Below are 20,784 nucleotides of genomic sequence, written 5' to 3'. Positions count from 1 at the left end.
TTATGTTGTTTAGGTATTTGGCATCACCCGTCATATGCCGTGAGCATCCACTGTCAAAGTACCATCTCTCTTTTCTGTTAGTACTCGTAGAGTGGAAAGAGACATGACATACAAAGTCACTTTTCTTCACCCAAATTTGCTTGACAAACGGGGTGATAGATTTGTTTGTGAATTTCTCACAACGTTGGTCTTTGTAGAAGTAGAAGCACTCCGGTTTTGTATGTCCGCGTACCCTGCAGTAATGACATATAGGATTATACACTCTAACCTTGATTGATGTTTTCCTTGGAACAAAGTTAATTTGACGCCGAGCTATACTAGTTTCTGGACGATCTTGAACTGCTCCAGAGACTGAGTCAGAACCTGAGGCTTTGACGAAAATTGTAGTGGCTTTGTCATTTCCTCCAGAGTAGCCTAACCCATATTTTGTAGACGTCTTACGACCAGAATCTAAAATTTGGTCTAAGGTGGATGTGTTGTCCATCATTTTTATCTTGCGTTTGAGTTGCTCCAGTTCCTTTTTGAGATCTTCTAGCTCATGTTTGAGATTTTCTTCTTTCTTGTGACTTTCTTCAATGATGCTGTCCCTGTCAGATATTTTAGATAGATACACTTTTTTGGCATTTTCTAGAATGCTAACCTGACTAGACAGAGACCTATTGACTTTTACAAGAATTTCCCATTTTGCATACAATTTTTTATATTCTACTTCAAATGAAGGTGCAGGTAAGTCTTGGTCTTCTGATGACACATACTCTTCCATTTCTGATTCTTCGCCAGTTGTAGAAGCAGATACGGTAGTTGTAAGAGCTGTAAAGGCAATAAAGTTTCCGGAGATCTCATCTGGATCAGAACCTGGATCAGTTTCTGGTTCATCATCATCACTCCAGGTAAGGGCAACTTTCATTGATTTCTTCCTTCTCAAATAGGTTGGACATTCAGCCTGCACATGGCCATACCCTTCACATTCATAACACTTGATCCCTTTGCCTCCGGTTTTGTCTTTAGATTGAGAGTTCCGAGAAGCACCTGGTCGTTGGCTGGATGAGTTTGATCTTTGATTGTTTCGATTTGCACTTGATCTTGATCCTTTTTGGCCTTGAAACTTGCCAAGCTTTCCAGTTTGTCTCTGTTTTACCTGTTGCAACAATTTAGAAAAACCTTTAGTTAAAAAGACTACTGGATCATCACTTACCTCATCTGGATCAGAAACAGCTCCAGCGTCTTCTACAGTGAATGTTACGGTTTTTCCTTTTGTTTCAGGTCCGCCTAAGATTTCCATCTCATAAGTTTGTAGGCTTCCCATCAATTGTTGTACCGTTTTCTTTTCCCATCCATCGTGCTCCTGAATGGCTGTAACTTTCATTCGAAACCTTGGAGGGAGTGAGCGAAGAATCTTTTTGACGAGTCGTTCTTGAGTGATTGGTTCGCCTAGAATGCTTGCCCTATTGGCTAGTTCTTGTACCCAAGCATGAAAATCCACTATGGTTTCATCATCTTTCATCTTTAGATCTTCAAAGTCGGTTTGAACCATTTGGAGTTTGGATTGTTTAACTGATGCAGTTCCTTCATAGGTAGTTTCTAGGGTATCCCAAGCGTCCTTGGCCGAATCACATCCTGCAACAATGGTAAATTGACTCTCATGCATTAAAGAAAATATAGTATCTAACGCTTTATGATTGAAGCTTGCGGTAGTCATCTCAGTCTCTGTCCATTCCGCTTCTGGTTTGAGGACTGGAGGATCTCCTGTATTGTCTCCATCTTTGGTGGGATGAGACCAACCAGTGAGAACAGCCCTCCAGACCCTCTCCCCTTGAGCTCGTAGATGCATTTTGGTGCGGGCCTTCCAGTACGCATAGTTGTCACCTGTTAGCTCAGGAGGTGCTCTATGTCGTTCCATTCTGTAAGACTCAATGCACAGTGAGCAACAAGTAAACCAGATAAACAAAATAAGAGACAGATGCTGAGATCTTGAGTTCAAAAAACACGTGATAGCCAGATTAGTTAGACTAGTAATTTAAGTCCCCGTGCTCTGATACCAATTGAAAAAGCACGTGAGTCTTGAATGCAAGATATAACCTTTAAAACCTTTAATTTATTTCAATTATAAATCTGGACTAGAAGACAACATATTCCAGATATAAAAAGGAACATGAAATAACTAGCAGTAAAAGAAAGCATGCACCAGGATATGTTCACGCAGTTCGGAGCCTCACTCCTACGTCTGCGGGGCCACTCACATCAACCCAAATCCACTATGATGAAAAACGGAGTACAAGAGGATAGTTAATTACACTCTACAGTATAACCTATAACTACTCCAGAACTTACTCCAGTGGATCCGATGTGCAGGCGTTCTTCATTTCTTCATGATCTGATTGCAAGATCTTCTTCACACACAACAATACAGATTATCTTTGGTATAGATGCACCAAGATTTTCAGCTTAAGACCTTGTGAAAGAGTACATCATTTGAATGCTAATTAAGGTAGCATTATATAGGTTGTAAAAGCTGTTTTGATCCTCAAAACATGCACTCTTCCATTCCTAGAATTCGGCTGCTCCATTAGATGTAGATCTCCCTATTTATAGGGTCTTGAATAAGTACTTTTGAATAAGCTCTATATCTCCTGGAATACTTCCGTGCGCTGATCCAGTCAACTGCTCCAGACGCCGTGACTAATCCAGGACTACTTTGACAACTAATCTAAACCAATAAAACAGAGGTTTAAATGTGCAATATATTTACACTTACAGAGTTAATAAGAAGTATTTATACGATAATTTAATGCTATTGAGATTAGGTGTAAGAAGATCAAGATATAAATTAAAAGCAATAGGTCATTGCTCAAGTGGTTGTTTATAACCGACTGAAGATCTCGATTGGAGAAGTCATTACAAAATAAAATAGGGAATGTTTTGGTAAAAGATACAGGGGACTATTGTATCCATTAGAGCAAATGTAACAATAAAAATTTTTTATCAAGTTTTTTGTAGCCCACCATTTCATATCATGATATCAACTTTCACTATCTCATTTAGGCTCTACTTCGTAAAACTTATTTTAGAACTTATAGTTTATTTTAATCTACAAATAAGTTATAAATCACGTTTGGTAAAATATGTAGAGCTTAAAATAATATTTTATTTTGAAGCGTTACCATAAGTAGTGTTTAAAAATAAACTATTATTAGCTTCTTCCAAAAAAGAAAGAAAAAAAAAAAACTATTAGCTTTTAATTTTATTCTCTCTTTTTATCTTTATTAATTTACACAAATAACATCATCTACCCTTAATTAATCAAAATCCTAATATTTTTATTTATCCTTTTATGTTATTTTTTTTAACACTTATCAACTTATTCAACAACTAATTTACTAAATACTTTAATTTTAATCAATTAGTTTATTAGTTGCTAATTTTTCAGAATATTGTGTGTTGGAATTTTTAGCTAAAAATGGCATTTTGAGTGATTATTTTGTGGTACAAATATATGTGGGTCCACTTCCGATTTGGGTCGGGTTAAAGTGGATTCGGGTTCTTCGTAGTGAGACGAAGAATTTGATATAATGTACGCTCAAAATGGATAATAGGTGAATGAGAAATTGATTCTCAAAGTGAACCTATTTGAGAGAAGTCAAAAACGTAAGTTTAAATGCTAATTGGAAACTAGCACTTTAATAACTTTCGTTTGCACGAAAGTTGGTTGGAAGCTTAAGTGTAATTAAGCTTGAAAAGCTTAATTGAATTGGGATGCATTCGTGCTGTGATGATGCATGGACGAATGTATTAAGCCTTGGTAGGCTTAATTAGTGAAATGGAGTTTAGCTCCTCTCGTGTGAGCTCTCGTGCAGCACCAATTTGGTGCTTCTAGCACGAGTCAATGCTATATGCATTGATTCGTACTACACCATTTCGGTGCTTGCAGACCACTCGGGTGTGGTTTCGGTCCCAATTCGTTAAACCTTCGGGTTTGTACGGACTTCTCGGTCACTCAGATATTTTGAAACGGGTCGTTGTGGTCGGTACGAATTAATCGCGTATTAAGTTCGTGGCCGTTAGAATTATTACGATAATAATTACGACCGTTTCAAACGTTATTATCCAATTATTAAATCTTGAATTTATGTTGGTTAATGTGCCATGATGATGCTATTAAATCCCTTCTCCTATATAAGCTTGTTATGTTGGCAGAATGTTTACACACATGATTTTAAAAAGTCTCAAAACATTTTATTTTTCTCTCAACTCTCATTCTTGGTTTCAAAGAGGAAATTGTTTGCCAACATAATTCCATAAAACATCGGAGTGCTCAACTTGTGTTCTAGTTCGCCGGGCTTTGGGTTGGAGTGCTCGAACGCCAAAGTCGTAGTCCGTTTTATCCTGGGAGACTGACGCCACAACGATCCTAGCACCCTCGGGAGGCGGCGAATCGGTTTTAAGGAGAGTGTGTGTACACACGACTCGGGCTTCCTCTACTTCTTCTTGTTTCTTCTCGTTGGGTTAAAACCTCAGGTTAGAAACCCGTATCTTGTTTATTTTTTGTTCTTGGTTTCGGACCAAGTGGTGGGATTAATCTCGGATAGATTAAATCCTTGTACTAGTTTCGTACTAGTTGTGGTGGGATCAATTTCGTGGAAATTAAGTCCCGTGTACTAGTTTCGTACTAGTTGTGGTGGGATTATTTTGATAAAATAAATCCCTATTTGGTTAATATATATACGTGGTATATATATGTAATTTTGGTTTCGTACCAAAATTGGTTGGAATTAATTTTCTATAAATTAAATTCTATTTTTTGGGACAAATATATATTTTATATATATTTTTGTGTATCGATTTATTCACCAATTTCCAACATTGTGTTATGCTATACAACGTTATAAAAGTTTTAGGCTGATATACTTAGTAAATTATACTGTGGGTCAAGGTTCACTTTGTAATTGTGGACCATAATTCAAAACGATATTCGAATTATGTATCTACCATTAATATATTATTTATCTTCAATTAACAGATTATGTACTTGTAAACAAATTAAATATACATAACATGTTAACTGTAAATACATAATTTATTAACTGAATGTATATAATATGTTAATTACAGGCATATAATCTAACCAGAGTCTACAGTCTACACTTTACAATATAACTATTGGATATATACTACTCATATACTTTAAACTCAATCGTTATGCTGTGCATCCGTATGCACCATGCATGGTGCATACGGATGCCAAAACGACGTCGTTTTATTAAAAAACGCGCGTCTCCCCTTTAAAAAAAATTCAGGTTCGATTCCCAGCAACAACATTATATTGTTCATTCATTCTGGAATTTTAGTTCATAGATTATGGAATTATAGTTCATTGATTATGGAATTATAGTTCATCGATTATGAAATTGTAGTTCATCGATTCTGAAATTTTAGTTTATAGATTATGGAATTTTAGTTCATTCATTCTGGAAGTTTTAGTTCATAGATTAGATTATGGAATTATAGTTCATCGATTATGGAATTATAGTTCATCGATTATGGAATTATAGTTCATCGATTATGGAATTTTAGTTCATATGTTGTTGCTGGGAATCGAACCTGATTTTTTTTTAAGGGAAGACGCGCGTTTTATTAAAACGACGTCGTTTTTGCATCCGTATGCACCATGCATGGTGCATACGGATGCACAGCATAATTTGCCCGTATGCACCATGCAGGGTGCATACGAATGCCAAAACGACGTCGTTTTATTAAAAAACGCGCATCTCCCCTTTAAAAAAAATTCAGGTTCGATTCCCAGCAACAACATTATATTGTTCATTCATTCTAGAATTTTAGTTCATAGATTATGGAATTATAGTTCATTGATTATGGAATTATAGTTCATCGATTATGAAATTGTAGTTCATCGATTATGAAATTTTAGTTTATAGATTATGGAATTTTAGTTCATTCATTCTGGAAGTTTTAGTTCATAGATTAGATAATGGAATTATAGTTCATCGATTATGGAATTATAGTTCATCGATTATGGAATTTTAGTTCATATGTTGTTGCTGGGAATCGAACCTGATTTTTTTTTAAGGGAAGACGCACGTTTTATTAAAACGACGTCGTTTTTGCATGGTGCATACGGATGCACAGCATAATTTGCCCTTTAAACTAGTTTTAGTTTGGGCTAGCAATAGCCAAAGCCCAACAGTATATAATAAATCGAGATCATAAGCATATAAATCTAACCCAAACCCAATTAAACGAAGCCTGAGAATCACAGCCCACTATTTATAATGGCAGTCGTTATATCATAGGGCAAATTATGTTGTGCATCCGTATGCACCATGCATGGTGTATATGGATGCAAAAACGACGTTGTTTTATTAAAAACACGCGTCTCCTCTGAAAAAAAAAATTCAGGTTTGATTTCCAGCAACAACATATGAATTAAAATTCCAGAATCGATGAACTATAATTCCAGAATCGATGAACTAAAATTCCAGAATCTAATCTATGAACTAAAAATTCCAGAATCTATGAACTAAAATTTCAGAATCGATGAACTACAATTCCAGAATCGATGAACTGTAGTTCCAGAATCAATGAACTAAAATTCCATAATCTATGAACTAAAATTTCAGAATGAATGAACAACATAATGATGTTGCTGGGAATCGAACCTGATTTTTTTTTTTTAATAGGAGACGCGCATTTTTAATAAAACAACGTCGTTTTTGCATCCGTATGCACCATGCATGGTGCATACGGATGCACAGCATAACTATCCATATCATAGACCACGGTGTACATGCACCGCGGTAAAAAACGGCGTTGTTTCTTTAAGTAAAGAAACGGCCCGTCGTTACCGTTAACGGAGTCCGCTTGTTTGGTGTATTAAACACCAACTGACACTACAGTATATCTAAACCGACACTGCAGTTATATCAAAATGATACTGTAATTGTAGTGAAATGAAACTGCAGTGTATATAAAATGAAACTGAATAACATTTCACATATTTGAGTGTATATTGTACAATGAAACTGTAATTATATCAAAATGATTATGTAGTTGTGTTTTAATGAAACTATAGTGTATATAAAATAAAATTAAATAACATTTTCACATATTTGAGTCTATAAATATCGAATGAAACTGTAGTTAGATCAAAACGAAACTGTAGTTGTGTTGAATCGAAACTGCAGTGTATACGAAATGAAACTGAATAATAGAGTTACTTTTTGCGAAAGGGTGCGGAACGGCGAAAAACGAATGCCGTTTATTTTCATTTAACAAAACGACGTCGTTTTGATGCGCGGTGCATAATCGATTATGCACCGCGGTGCACGATATAATTTGCCTTATAATGGCAATCGTTATGCTGCATGGTGCACACGATTGCGAACGATGCCGTTTCACTATGGTGGAGTAACGGTGCTGTTAGTGACACCGTTTAACTCTACCAATCAATTTTTTTTTTTTAACTCCAATCGACGGAATTTTCACCTTTTTCGGTGTAGATATATAGTTCACTAATTCTGGATATATAATTGACTAATTCTGGATATATAGTTCATTAATTATGGATACATAGTTCACTAATTCTAGATATATAGTTCATTAATTTTGGATACATAGTTGACTAATTTTGGATACATAGTTGACTAATTTTGGATATATAGTTTACTAATTCTGAATATATAGTTCATTCATTCTGAATACACAAACGCAACGAACTGTCATAAGCCAAAACAGAGTACCAGTAACCGGTGTGGATATATAGTTCACTAATTCTAGATATATAGTTCATTAATTCTGAATATATAGTTCAAATTATGCACAGCATAACGCCGTTAACAGCAATCCAAAATAACTTTTCTTTTTTAAGTCGGACGTCAAAACGACTCCGTTTTTGCAACCGTGTGCGTCATGCATAGTCATCACATCCTAATCTGGAGTATTTGAAAGGAACTTGTAGATACAAAACAAGTAATCAATTGCATATATGTTAACATTGTGTGTTCGTAGCATACAAATTATGAATTTTTAGAAAGTAAATTATAAACATTTAATATGTAAATTGTAAACATTTGGATAGGTAATAGAATGATTTGCGTTATAATGGCGGTCTTCAAATATTACTCCGTATAATAATTTATATTTATTTCACAAGAAGCAAAACCTTAACCGCCGCTCTTGTAAACACTACCTGATCATGATCATATCGTCTTCTTCCGACTCGCCGGCCGTTCCGGTTTCCGGATCCGACGACGACGACGGCGGCTTCGTAGGCTACGATCCTCTCCTATCCGCTAACCTATTCGCTCAGTCCGAGTCGGCTAAGGACTCGGTTGCGGATGACGACTCGTCGTTCTTCACTTCGGTGCCAGTTCAGTACATTCCGCCGATCAGTGTCGCAGGATCGATAGCCGATCCGGTTGGAGTCTCCGTATTTTCTTTGGGAGCTAACGAGAGGTCGTTTGGAGATGAATTTGTGGCGTCGAGTGGGGCTATCCTGCCGCCTGCGACGGAAATGTCGGAGGGAGGTTTCCTTCTTAGAGAATGGACGAGGTAGGGTTTTATATAATTACACATCCAGTCAATTTCATTTATCAATTTTCTTTGCCTGATCGAATTTACAGTTTACTTAAACTTTGAAGGTTTAATTTGTTTCGATCAAACACTTGTATTCAGCTAGTTGGTGGATTAATTAAGATCAGAAATGATGTATTTAATTTGCCCATAAAATTCAGAGTTGGATTAGCAAAACCGTAACGAATATATATCAGTTCTGGAGTTCGAAAACACTTGATTCATTCTATTTAGGAAAATTCAATTCACATTGTTTTGGATCATTTGATTTTCAGACAAAATGCTATTAGACTGGAGCTGAAGGACAAAAGTGAGAAAGAGTTGCTAAGCCAAATCATTGATGAAGCAAACGAGTACAAGGATGAATTTTACAAGAAGAGACTGGTCAGCTTGGAATCAAACAAGGGCGTTTTCCGTGAAAAAGAGAAAGTAAGATGAGCACTTCTTTTACATGCAATTTTGTTATCAGTTGGCTAGACTATTTTGTGGTGTTCTTTTATGTGTGATAAGAGAAACTAACCCTCACCAGTTTGCATTGAGTAAATTTCGTCTTTTGACCCTAGTTAACAAAGAACCACAAGGAAGTTCAAACAAAGAAACAAAGGCTAATGAAAAATAATACCTGGACTCCTAAATTTTACTCCATATTTTTACTTCCTCACTTAAAATTTTGATGTTAATATTTTACTTGAGACCTACATCATGAAGATAACTTATCATTTTTTATCACATTAGGGAGTAAAAGTGATATAGTAGAAATTGAGAGTCCATATAGTAAAATCCAAGACTAATAAGTCGCTTTCACTGGGAGTCAAATTTAAGGGCATGTTGGTTCATGGAAAATGTTTTCCTTGAATTTGAGGAACTAGATTTTTCTTTGTTTGGTTCATGAAAAACATTTTTCTCAAAAATGAGGAAAACATTTTCCATGGTCCCCCTTGATATTTTGTTTTCTATGAAAAACAAATAGGACAATTATATCCTCACCAACTTTTCTTAATTACCATTATTATTGTTGTTGTTATTATTATGTAGGGGTATAATTATCTATATAACCCTACTGACTGTGTTGGGTTACTCTCAACTATTTTGCAGTATTTGGGCAAGCACAAAACAACATGCTTATTTAATTGTGCATACATTCACAGTATCTAATATGGGTCAGTAGTTCCTGTTGCTATTTGCCATCAACCCATGACTCATCTCCGTCGTATCTAAAAGTGTAAAACCTTGTACTCAAGTAGCATTAATCTCTAACTTTAAATTAGAAAGTTACAAGTTCAATCCCTAATCTTTTATGATATTTCAAAAAAATTATGGGTTATTTGATAAATATGGTTAGTGAATTTAACTAGTTGATTTTAAAAAGTGATCGGTAAATTAGTAGTTATTTGATAGCTGATTACATATAAAATGACTTCCTAAAAAAGTTGATTGAAAAATCTATTTTGAGCAGCTTTTTGAATTTTAGCATTTTGTAGCAATAAATTATTATAAAAAAAACTAATTAGTCAAACAGTTAATAATGGTCAAATAAATTGACTGATAACTATGTTACGAATCAGGCCACTAGTGACTTTAGGTTAAGAATTCACACATTCCTTTCTGATGGTACCAAAAGGAAATCACTCATCTATTATGTATGTCGTATCTTTGTAGTTATTTTTGTCCAGTCATGAGAAGTTATATGCTGAAGCTGACAAGCATTATTGGGAGACGATTGCTAAGCTAGTTGTGAATGAAGCTCCGACGATAGTAAAGAAGAACACCAAGGACCCACAGAGGAAGCATTCCATTGGTGTAATCCAGGGGCCAAAGCCTGGAAAACCTGCTGATTTGTCTAGGATGCAGGAGATACTTTTAAAGCTCAAGGCTAATACACCTCCACATCTTGACCTTTCTCCGCCTCCAACGTAACAACCACCACCGTACCGCCACCACTAAGGGTGGAAGAAATGAGGCTGCTACACCCGTCACCCGGTGCAGCTGGGGTAATCTCACCTCGGCCTGTTGCTGTTGCTTGATTGAAAAGCTCACAGGAGCTCTCTTTCTCTCTTTTTTTTCAGACTAAATTTTATTTTTATTTCTTGGACATATTTATTACGAAGTATATTATAATAATAGTACAAAAGTAAGTTTTTTGATATTTTTAATTTTTTTAAAACTAGCTTGCCAATCCACCAGTCATGGTCATATTGCAAAGTGGATTATTGAATGTTCATTTTTAGTGTAGTTCATATTTACTTTAAGTATATTGGCCATGGCCAGGGCCCAATATCAATTGGGCTAAAGAGGGGAGACTCGGGGATTAATTAGATATGGAAATAATTAGAGTCCATATGCATTATTTTTGAGGTTTAAATTAGGTCAACAAATAAAGTTGGAGGCTCGGAGCAGAAAGACCGAAGGGGATGGGATGTAAAGGGGGGAAGAAGAGAAAATTTGGGATCATTAAAATGTGACAAGGTATAAAGTACATGGTGTCATAGCTCAAAGCTTAGGAAATGGGCTAAGGGAACCCAGGCCGTGGGGTTGGCACCCTTGACCCTGGTTCTCGGTCCACCCAAGCGGATCGCCACGGGTCAGTAGGCAGACTGCTCCTCAATCTGCAGCCGCGGGTTTTTTTTGCCCACCTCCCAGTTACCTAAGTCGTCTATAGCGACCTGGTCCGGCCAGGCATGACGGACTACCTAGGATGGTGAGCGGACTGTGGGAGAGGGTGAGCGTACGGAGCTGTGTATGATGCAGTGGGGACAACATACAGAGTAATAGGGACAACGTACGAAACGGTGGGGACGACTATTGCCTTTTATATTCCCCGAACAGGCAATAGTGGTGTCAAGTTCAAACCATCATACAACAAGAGAATAAACATTCCCCGAACAGGGCAAATTATGCTATGCATCCGTATGCACCATGCATGGTGCATACGGATGCAAAAACGACGTCGTTTTAATAAAATGCGTGTCTCCCCTTAAAAAAAAAAAACCAGATTCGATTCTTAGCAATAACATATGAACTAAAATTTCATAATCGATGAACTATAGTTCCATAATCGATGAACTATAATTCCATAATCGATGAACTATAGTTCCATAATCGATGAACTATAGTTCCATAATCCAATCTATGAACTAAAAATTCCAGAATGAATGAACTAAAATTCCATAATCTATAAACTAAAATTTCAGAATCGATGAACTACAATTCCATAATCGATGAACTATAATTCCATAATCAATGAACTATAATTCCATAATTTATGAACTAAAATTCCAGAATAAATGAACAATATAATGTAGTTGCTGGGAATCGAACCTGAATTTTTTTTTAAAGGGGAGACACGCGTTTTTTAATAAAACGACGTCGTTTTGGTATCCGTATGCACCATGCATGGTGCATACGGATGCACAGCATAACGATTGCCCGAACAGTGCAATGTGTCATTGACCACTACAATCAACTAGCCTTTCACTTGTAGCCCATTTATGTTATTTTGGGCTTCTTGGGCCCTATCAATCCAAATCTCTTTCCATACCTATTTTTCTATATCAACCTGGTTTTATTATGAGTTCAGTCCATTAATGAACCTTTAGGACAGATTAGGATTGTATATATTATTGATCAACCTTTACAGAGATACAAACGTGAGAATAAATACACGAAATACAGATATACAAAAACTAGAAGTATAGGGCAACAAGAGTCCTAACAGGATATTAAAATGACTTTCCAGCATACTAAAAATGAACATTTATAAGTGATCTGCAATATAATTTGGTCACATGAGTCAATATGGTCTCTAATAAGGTTCATTTTTCATATACTACAAATTTATTTATTTATTATAAATTCATTTTTATTATCATATTTTTATACAAATTTATTTTTAGTAGATTGCAAATCAAAATGAACTCATAACACACTAAAAATAATCCTACAATAAATGAACTTGTATTGCAAAATAACCCCAACCCGTAAAACTTCTAGCCCACTATGAACAAGCCTAATAGGACAGGCCGACCAACATTGACATGAGTTGTTATACCATGGACCAAGGTCCACCTGTCATAAACAACGTATAAATTGTGTATTCTTATTGAAATTGTAAACTTTCTAGATTATAAATTGTGTTTCTAAGTCAAAAACACATAACAATAGAATGAAATTTGTGAATACTATACAAGGTTTTGAAAGGAACTTGTGAATACAAAACAAGGTAATCAATTACATATATGTTAACATTGTGTGTTCGTAGTATACAAATTGTGAATTTTTAAAAGGTAAATTGTAAACATTTAGTATGTAAATTATGAACATTAAGGTGGACCGGATCCACAGAATAATTTGCGCATTGACACCTTTTTTTTTAATCTTTGTGTATTTTCTGAGGGATCTAATAGTTGTGCATCCTGTACAGCATAACTTCTTTTGAACAAAAGAGCTTGAAACATGGGGTCAAACTAAAACCCTCTTTCCAAGAAACATAAAAGCAGGCAGCAATCTCACATGTTCTCCAAGTGAAACCAGAGGCTAGTTCAACATATAATCTTTTGTCATGAACAAGAGGGCAATGGTTTCACCATAACTGGGATTTCTAATAATACAAGACCTTCCAATTACAACATCTAACCAATGCATGCACCTTTACATAGCCATACCCATATCCATACTCGGTTCTCGTGGAGACAAGGATGCTTGAACGCTCGACTGTTTCAACAAGACAAGCCGAGCATCACCTACCACGCATCGTGGCAGGGGAGTGAGCAATTCTATAGCTGCAAATATCATCATCAACTTCATTTCCATCGGTGCAAAGGGCATTGTTATTAACGCTGACTTCGGAACTAGCATTACTGCTTGTTGCGTGTGGTGAATCAGAAACGCTCACTGCCCTGCTTCTATTAGGTCCTGTTCTCACACTGTACATAGATGATGCTGGAATATTAGCCATCAATGGTCGTAGATTACCTGGAATTGTTCGCCTTATATCCTGTTGCCAAATGAAATTCAAGAACGATAAGAGGGAAAAAAAAATGGTAAAACAGTATGTTTTTGGTTTTTGGTCACTTAATTATCCGTTCAAAAGACATAGCGTGTGGAATAAAATGAAATCACGAGGAGTAAAGCTAGAGATATAGAAGCGTGTTAATGTAAGGAATATAAAAGAATGCACATACCATATGCCTAATGGCCATATCCAAAGACTTTTTAGAGAGATTTCTTCCAAAGCCCGAGCTGTCAGGTGATGAGGACTTGGCAGACAAATTACTATTCGGGGAATGTTTATTCTCTTGTTTTGGCGGAGCCAATTTCCGCATATTTATCACTCTTTCAACCATCTTAGTTCCAATCACAACAGGGCTCACATTGTCATTAGCTTTAGCATGTAACCGGCTCATAGCTGGAATGGGAACAGAGCTTCCACTGCTATGTATTAGTCCATTAGGAGGGCGTCCTCTTGACGGAGAGCACGACTGTCGTCTAACCCTTCCATTCGCAACAGGTTCAATAGACGAAGACCGGACACTAGGTACACCAGGTCTACCCCTAGTTACTGAAGTTGGCCTATCATTTAGTGACGTCCTCAAATTTGGTGGAGCATCAAGGGAGAAACCCGGAATATCCGAAGGTTTCCATGGTCTGGGTTTCACAGTGGGAGAACTAGCGCGTGGTGGTGCTGGATTTTTTATTGCAGTGGTAGAAGGCTTGGCAACTGAGGAGGAAGACGGAGACCGGACAGGAGGGGCAGATATATTCGTTGCAGTCGACAATGTCATTGGCCTTCGAGTAGGGGTTGCTGCCCTGGATGTGGGCTTTGATCCGGGATTAGGCTGCCTAGTTGGCGTAGAGGACCTCACGGTGGACCTTGAATCAGGCGTCGAAGATCTTGGAGTAACTGTGGGCTTAGTTGACGGTAGTGTACCTCGAGAAGTAGGTGTTGCAGACCTGGAAGGTCTAGATGAGGTTGCAGTTGACGACGTCGTTTTAGACGCAGTGTTCAATGCCGGTTTAGTTGATGAGCTCAATGTAGATCGGCCGGTAGGAGTTGAAGGTCTTGAACCACCAGAAGAAGAAGGTCTTCTAACACCTGTACTTGAAGTATTCAACCCCGGCAAAGAAGATGCCTGTCTCGATGTTAAGTTGCTTCTCGCAGTGGGCTCAGGTGGATTCGCTAGCTGCAGCCATAGTAATGAATTGCAGGTCAAAATCAATTTGTGGTTCCTTAGAATAAGCTAATGTTACAACAGTAAAAAATCGTCAAGTTCACAAGCTTATTATCCATTTCCACTAAAACCCGAGACCTATAAAGGTGGTTGTACTTTGACTCTTCAAGAAGATAACTAACTGCTTATTCATTATTTTTGGCATTTTGGAGGAATCAACTGCTTAAGCAAGTAGATATCCACTATTCAAATATTTTTTTTAGTTCGGTTCATGTACATTAAAGAAGACATCAATGACTTCATATCCACACCTATATTTTTCCCTCTTGTGGCAAACCAAAGATTCCCAGTTTAACTGACTTTCAAATACCAAATGCTCCCTCCCAGATACTAAATACCCTTTTATGATTAAAAAAGACTGGAGTTCTGGCCGCTAATAAACAAAGATGGGGGTAATTATGCAAAAGAAAAGATTGCCACCAGGTTTTTTACAAGAATCTATATATAACATTTAAAACATCTCACTCTCGATTTCAGTGCAGTTGGACGCGCTTTCAGTGTTCCATACTGACTCATCACTGTTTTCTGCGACTCCATCTCCAACGAAGGAAAAAGGGGAGTGCCGGGTGGTGTTAGAAGCCTGAACAGCATCACATATAATTAATAGAAGATTAGCCATTATACAATCAGTCAACATGCAATGCGGATCATTAATCTCATACTTCCATACATGCTCTGATACCATGTTATAATCTAAAATTGGGTCAATGTCACTCAACTGTGCTATAATGCACATGGGCCACAAACCACGATAAATAACTGAATTCAATCAATTACCTAGTCTAACCCATGACCTTATAAACCCATATATTCTCTCTTATATTTTTTCAATGTGGGACGTTTAACAATAACAAAACTACAAAAGTGAGTAACAGTAACAAAATATGAAGATTGAACAAGAAGATGCCAGGAAAGGGTGGCATGATTCTGACATTCCAACTCACAATAGAACATGACATGGAAATCAACCTACCCCCCACCCAATACATGATTAAGCCACCAAAAACAGTCACAATCACTACATTCTTGGCAAAGAATATGAAACATTAATCAATTACCAATCATAGTCATTTTTATCGTTCTCAGAATTGAGGAATTCATCAGCAACAGTCTTCCGAGCTGGTGTGCATGCCACCCCGACGTTAAAAATAGGAGAATTGCCAGTCTTAGAATCTGCAGGCAAAAGAATTTTGCAACCAAAACAAGAATATGGCTCAAACATCTAATTACCAGAGCAAAGCGCAGCAAAAAGGCTGAAAAATTTTCTAGTACAACCAAATGATTTGTAAAGAATCAAGTCTCTAAAATTCCCAGCAAAGTTATGCATTTCTTGATGAACAAGAGCCATCTATTGCGTCCAAAAAGCAAAGATTTTTCACACAAAAGATAAAAGAATATTCCAAAAGTAAGAAACAACCAACTGTCCAAAGAACAAATGCATTACCAAACCGTAACATAACCTCTAAATCAGTAATAAAATACAGAAAGCTTTTCATACCAAGAAGTGAATCAAACTCATCGGATTTCTGGAGAAGAAGAAGATCGTTCCGTTCCTTCTCTCGCCTCCGCATTTCATTGAACAGTGCGAGCTCCTCATCCTTCTCCATCATCATCGACCTCCTTAGACTCCCCATTGTCACGTATACAAACCCTAAACCCTCCAATCCATTACCAAACCTCCAAATACCCGCTCAAAACCTCAGTTTCACTCCCGAAAACCTCAGAACACAGAGCATACGTTGTCGTTCCTCTTCGCGAATTCAAAATCAACAACCGCAGATCGAAAATCCAGCTCCCGATGCTCCGAGACTCAGCTCAAATCATCCCCCGCATTTCAAATTCGTACACTACGCGACAATTTAAGAAACTAAAAAAAACCTAATATAAAATTTTGATAGATTACAACATAGAAATTCGTGAACTATATGTCCAGGTAGTAAGAGAGATAAATACGCTATATATATACATTATATATATAATATAGAGAGAGAGAGAGGGAGGAAGCTTCAAAGACTCGGCATTGCTGAGAACGGAGCTGAGATTTGAAGATGAGAGAGAGAGAGAGATAAAGTGTCAATTACGTTATTTAATGGAAAATGAGGGGCAGGTGTGAAGTGGGGATTGGGGGGTTTTAGAGAAATTTACCAAATTTGAAGGGGTTGTTGGGATATAGGAAAAGGGATTTTTAAGGGATTTTAAGGTAGGCGAGAAAACAACTTTGGTCTGTGGGGTTCAATGTTAAATGCAACTAACAGTTATGTGCTGTTTTTTTCCTCCCTTTAAGGTCACGTTATCTGGATTGTTATCGTCCCCAGGATTCCAGATAATTACGAAATCGACCCCACATCTTTCCTTTTCATTTTCACGATAGCATTAATTCATTTCACTTTTGGTTATGTAAATATTGTTTCATATTAAATTCACACCTTTTAATTTTAACATATGTAATCTAACTACTTTTAAAATTATTTCACAAGATAAAGGTTAAATCACATTGACTAAATTTGAAATTATAATAATTGATAAAATGTTTAATTAATTTGATATTATCCGATAAACTACTTACAAAGTAGATATTACTTAAAGCTATGGATCTAACAAGAAAGAAGGACGGGTGTCCCATTGTAGGGACTCCATCTCTCTTAAAAGATCAGGGAAACTTCATTGATGATTTCCCTCAAGCACTCCTATACATGTAACATCTTAATAAGAATAGTAGTCTTTTGGCGCAACTTAATCAAAATTTAAAAAAGTTCATAGCTTTCCCTTTTTGAGTTTTGACATAAAAAATCTCTCGAGTTCCTTCTATTTGTTTAAGTGTGTTGGATGTGTTTAACCCTTAACTTTTGGATTCAAACATGTATTATTTGTTTCCTTTTCTTAAGTTTTCTATTTCTTCTTTAAAAAAACATTTTTTTTTTGAATGGCGAGAGGGGATATCTCAAAATTAGTTATCTATGATGACGACTCGAGGTACAGGAACACCCATCAAATCATCGTTAAGAAGCGCGAGAACGTCATTCTCCGGTTGAATTAGTAAGTGCATGTCCCTGTTAAATTTTAGTGCTTTCTTCGACATTAAGTCAATCACTTTGTAAAACACCCCTAACTTTTACAATATAAATTAACTTTTACAATATAAATTAGGCATTATGAAGTTAGGTATTAAATAGTGTTTACTTCAAATTTAAAAATCAAATGTTGAAAAAATATTTATATTTTAAATATTAGACAAAATTAAATATATTGATCATTGGGAAGTGAAATTAGACTATTTTTTTTTTGATAAATGGAGTATTATTTTGCTCCAAGATTATGTTTTTGACTTATTTGTACTCTAAATAAATTACTCCTTAATGATGCCAATGTCGAAGTAGTTCTTGATTTCATAGTATGATTTTTTTTTTTTCTAATAATTGTAATTGTCAATTGACTTGGATTGTATTGGAGATGACTAATGAAGTAGGATTACTAATGATCATTAATTATAAACAAGTCATATGGTTGTTCTAACTAAATAATCGTTGAACAAATCATGATGTTTGGGTTTTACAAAGATGAATTCAAATCATTAGTTGTTTTTAGAATATGTTAGGAGGAATTACCACGGTCCCACGTCCAGTTTGACTAAGTTATCAATAAAGTAATGTTTAAGGTAAAATGAGATAAACAACAGAGCTAATAGCTCTACCATATATCATTCAAATATGTTCAACGACTAGGATGATGTCAGAGTTAGTTACGCCAAATAAGGTTTGTGTGATGACACATTAGAGCATTCCCACCAATGGATTTTGGTGAGGGTTTTGAGAAAATAAAGATGAGGTGGAGGAGAGAGGGTGATGAGAAGGAAAAAAAAAAAAACCTCCTGCAAAGACTTAGTTTTTTGCAGAGGAGTGGGTCCCGCGTGGAGGAAGGAAGGCGCGCCCCTGGGCGCATCCAGTGCACCCAGCAGGCGCGTGATGGCTTCTGTTTGTTTTTTTTTTTTTTTTTTTTTTGGGTCAAACTTGTTTTTTTTTTTCTTTTTTTTTTCTCCCTTCTCATCTTCTGTTTCCTACTCACCTGCAAAAACTTCTCAAAAAGCGCAACTATTGAGGATGCTCTTAGAATGGATCGTGGATTGTGGGAGTCATGAATACGGAGGACACATGTAATTACCTAATTTATAACCATTTTTACATTGCAATCTTAAAAAATAGCTAGTATAAAAATCATATTGATCATCAAACAAGGGAGTGACAACTTCAATACATTTTGTTCTTAGCTTCAAGGGCTCAAAGCTACTCAAAGCCTTCTCAATATCATTGTTCATTACTTTTCTTCCATTACAAGCTTGAATCAAGCATATGGTTTGATGTTATGGCCATGGTACTCGTGTTTACACTAACATAATACTATGTTAGTTTTGTTTGTAGTTTCTTCTCCAATACGGTTATTATAACGAGAAATTGAGTAATTGTGATATTTTTGGTAGGATAAATATATGATGCATTTTTTTTTTTTGTGTGTAATAATTATTTTACACGTAATTATATATTCAAATGCAACAAATATGTATATCAACTCCTTAATAACCTAATAAGAAAATTGTGCTTTTGGTTTTTCAGATGTTCTGTAGTTATAAATCTAGTCCCACTATTATCTTGTATTACAAACTTTTAATTAAAATAAAACACATTTTTCAATTTAGTATGAAACTGGTAAAAAAGTTTGGGTTCGTCTATTTTTACTATTGACTTAAACTTTTAATTGAGATGTTGTACATCTTTTAATTGTATTATACAGACAAGTCTCACTTGATAACAAAAGAAAAAATAAAAGATAGAGCACTATTATCAAGGATTTTTGCATATGTGGGGGAAGAGGTGATAGGAGAGAAAATAAAATTACTTATTTTTTTTTGAAAATGAGAAAAAAAAATTACTAAATCACTGCGCAACAGAGTTTTCGAAAAAAAAAAAAAAAGAAGCCTACGTGGGCCAACTCATGCACCTACTAGGCGTAGGGTTACAACCCCCCCCCAACCCCCCACCCCCCACCCCCTCCAAATTGCTCTTAGAAATGTCAAGTGTGCACAATTCGGTAAAAAAAAAAAAAATCAATTAAAAAATTGAACCAACAAATTTCAAACCATTTTTTAATTAAAATATTTTGATTGGATTAATGGTTAATTTTTTTTTAGAATTTCAACTAATGATTAATTCAGTTCAAAAGTATCGGTTAGTAATTCATAAATCTTATTATTAGACTAGTTTTTCAAATTTATCATTTATTTATTGATATAATGGCTATTTTGTGGTGTGAAAGTATGAATTACAAATTTTATTCATAAAATTTTAAGGTTTAAAAAAAAAATTGAACTAAAATATTTTGACTAATCAGTAATCGACTAATTAACCCCCAAAAAAAATCGATTAAGTGAATTTGAAAATAGAAATTTCAATTCATTTAACAGTTAAAGTACTTTACAAATTCGATTAAGTTATTAACCAAATGAACACCCCTACTTGCACTAGGCTAATAGGTTCATATAATGTATCATAAGACTTTCTCTTTTAGATCTTGCAGCACAAGGTTAAAGTTGTGAATTTTAATGAAAGTAACAAGAGAACTGTGTCTGTTGTCAAAGGTTTTTCACTAATGATATGTTCTGATCTGATGCCCAGTTACCAAAAACTTCAGTCAAAAAAGTTGCAACAACTAAAAGAAAGTTACTAGTTTAAGGATGAGAATATTTGTCTTCTATCAGCATCCAAGATTGCCACCACTTTAAAGCCATTCAATGTGGATGTGGGATCAAGAAAAGTTATCAAGAATGTGGTGTGAAGGAAACAAACAACCAATTACATTAAAATAAGTGTTCTGTCTCAACTAAAAATTTAGTCATAGTGAAAATATATATATACATATACAAACATATCGCATTCGGCATTCTCATATAGTTTAGTAAAATTAAGATGGTTAGAGCAAT

The 20,784-nt window shown here is 35.7% G+C and overlaps 2 protein-coding genes across 2 annotated transcripts; one reads left to right on the top strand and one right to left on the bottom strand.

Moving 5' to 3' along the window:
• The first annotated feature begins 8,150 nt into the window (after nt 1-8,150).
• On the top strand, nt 8,151-10,727 carry LOC109189847 (clathrin light chain 2-like). Its single transcript, XM_019340471.1, has 3 exons — nt 8,151-8,565; nt 8,862-9,015; nt 10,246-10,727. The coding sequence occupies exons 1-3, from the start codon at nt 8,210-8,212 to the stop codon at nt 10,501-10,503; spliced, it is 768 nt and encodes a 255-aa protein (XP_019196016.1). The 5' UTR covers nt 8,151-8,209; the 3' UTR covers nt 10,504-10,727.
• Nucleotides 10,728-12,953: 2,226 nt separating this feature from the next.
• LOC109189846 (mucin-5B-like) lies at nt 12,954-16,965 on the bottom strand. The gene is made up of 5 exons (XM_019340470.1): nt 16,312-16,965; nt 15,872-15,986; nt 15,279-15,393; nt 13,767-14,765; nt 12,954-13,579 (listed from the first exon to the last, which is right to left on the bottom strand). The coding sequence occupies exons 1-5, from the start codon at nt 16,445-16,447 to the stop codon at nt 13,322-13,324; spliced, it is 1,623 nt and encodes a 540-aa protein (XP_019196015.1). The 5' UTR covers nt 16,448-16,965; the 3' UTR covers nt 12,954-13,321.
• Between the last annotated feature and the right edge of the window lie 3,819 nt (nt 16,966-20,784).

Source organism: Ipomoea nil, unplaced genomic scaffold (genome assembly GCF_001879475.1).
Source record: "Ipomoea nil cultivar Tokyo-kokei standard unplaced genomic scaffold, Asagao_1.1 scaffold1564, whole genome shotgun sequence".
Classification (NCBI taxonomy): Eukaryota; Viridiplantae; Streptophyta; class Magnoliopsida; order Solanales; family Convolvulaceae; genus Ipomoea; species Ipomoea nil.
Note: the sequence above shows the minus strand (reverse complement) of the source record. Positions and strands in the feature narration are given on the sequence as shown.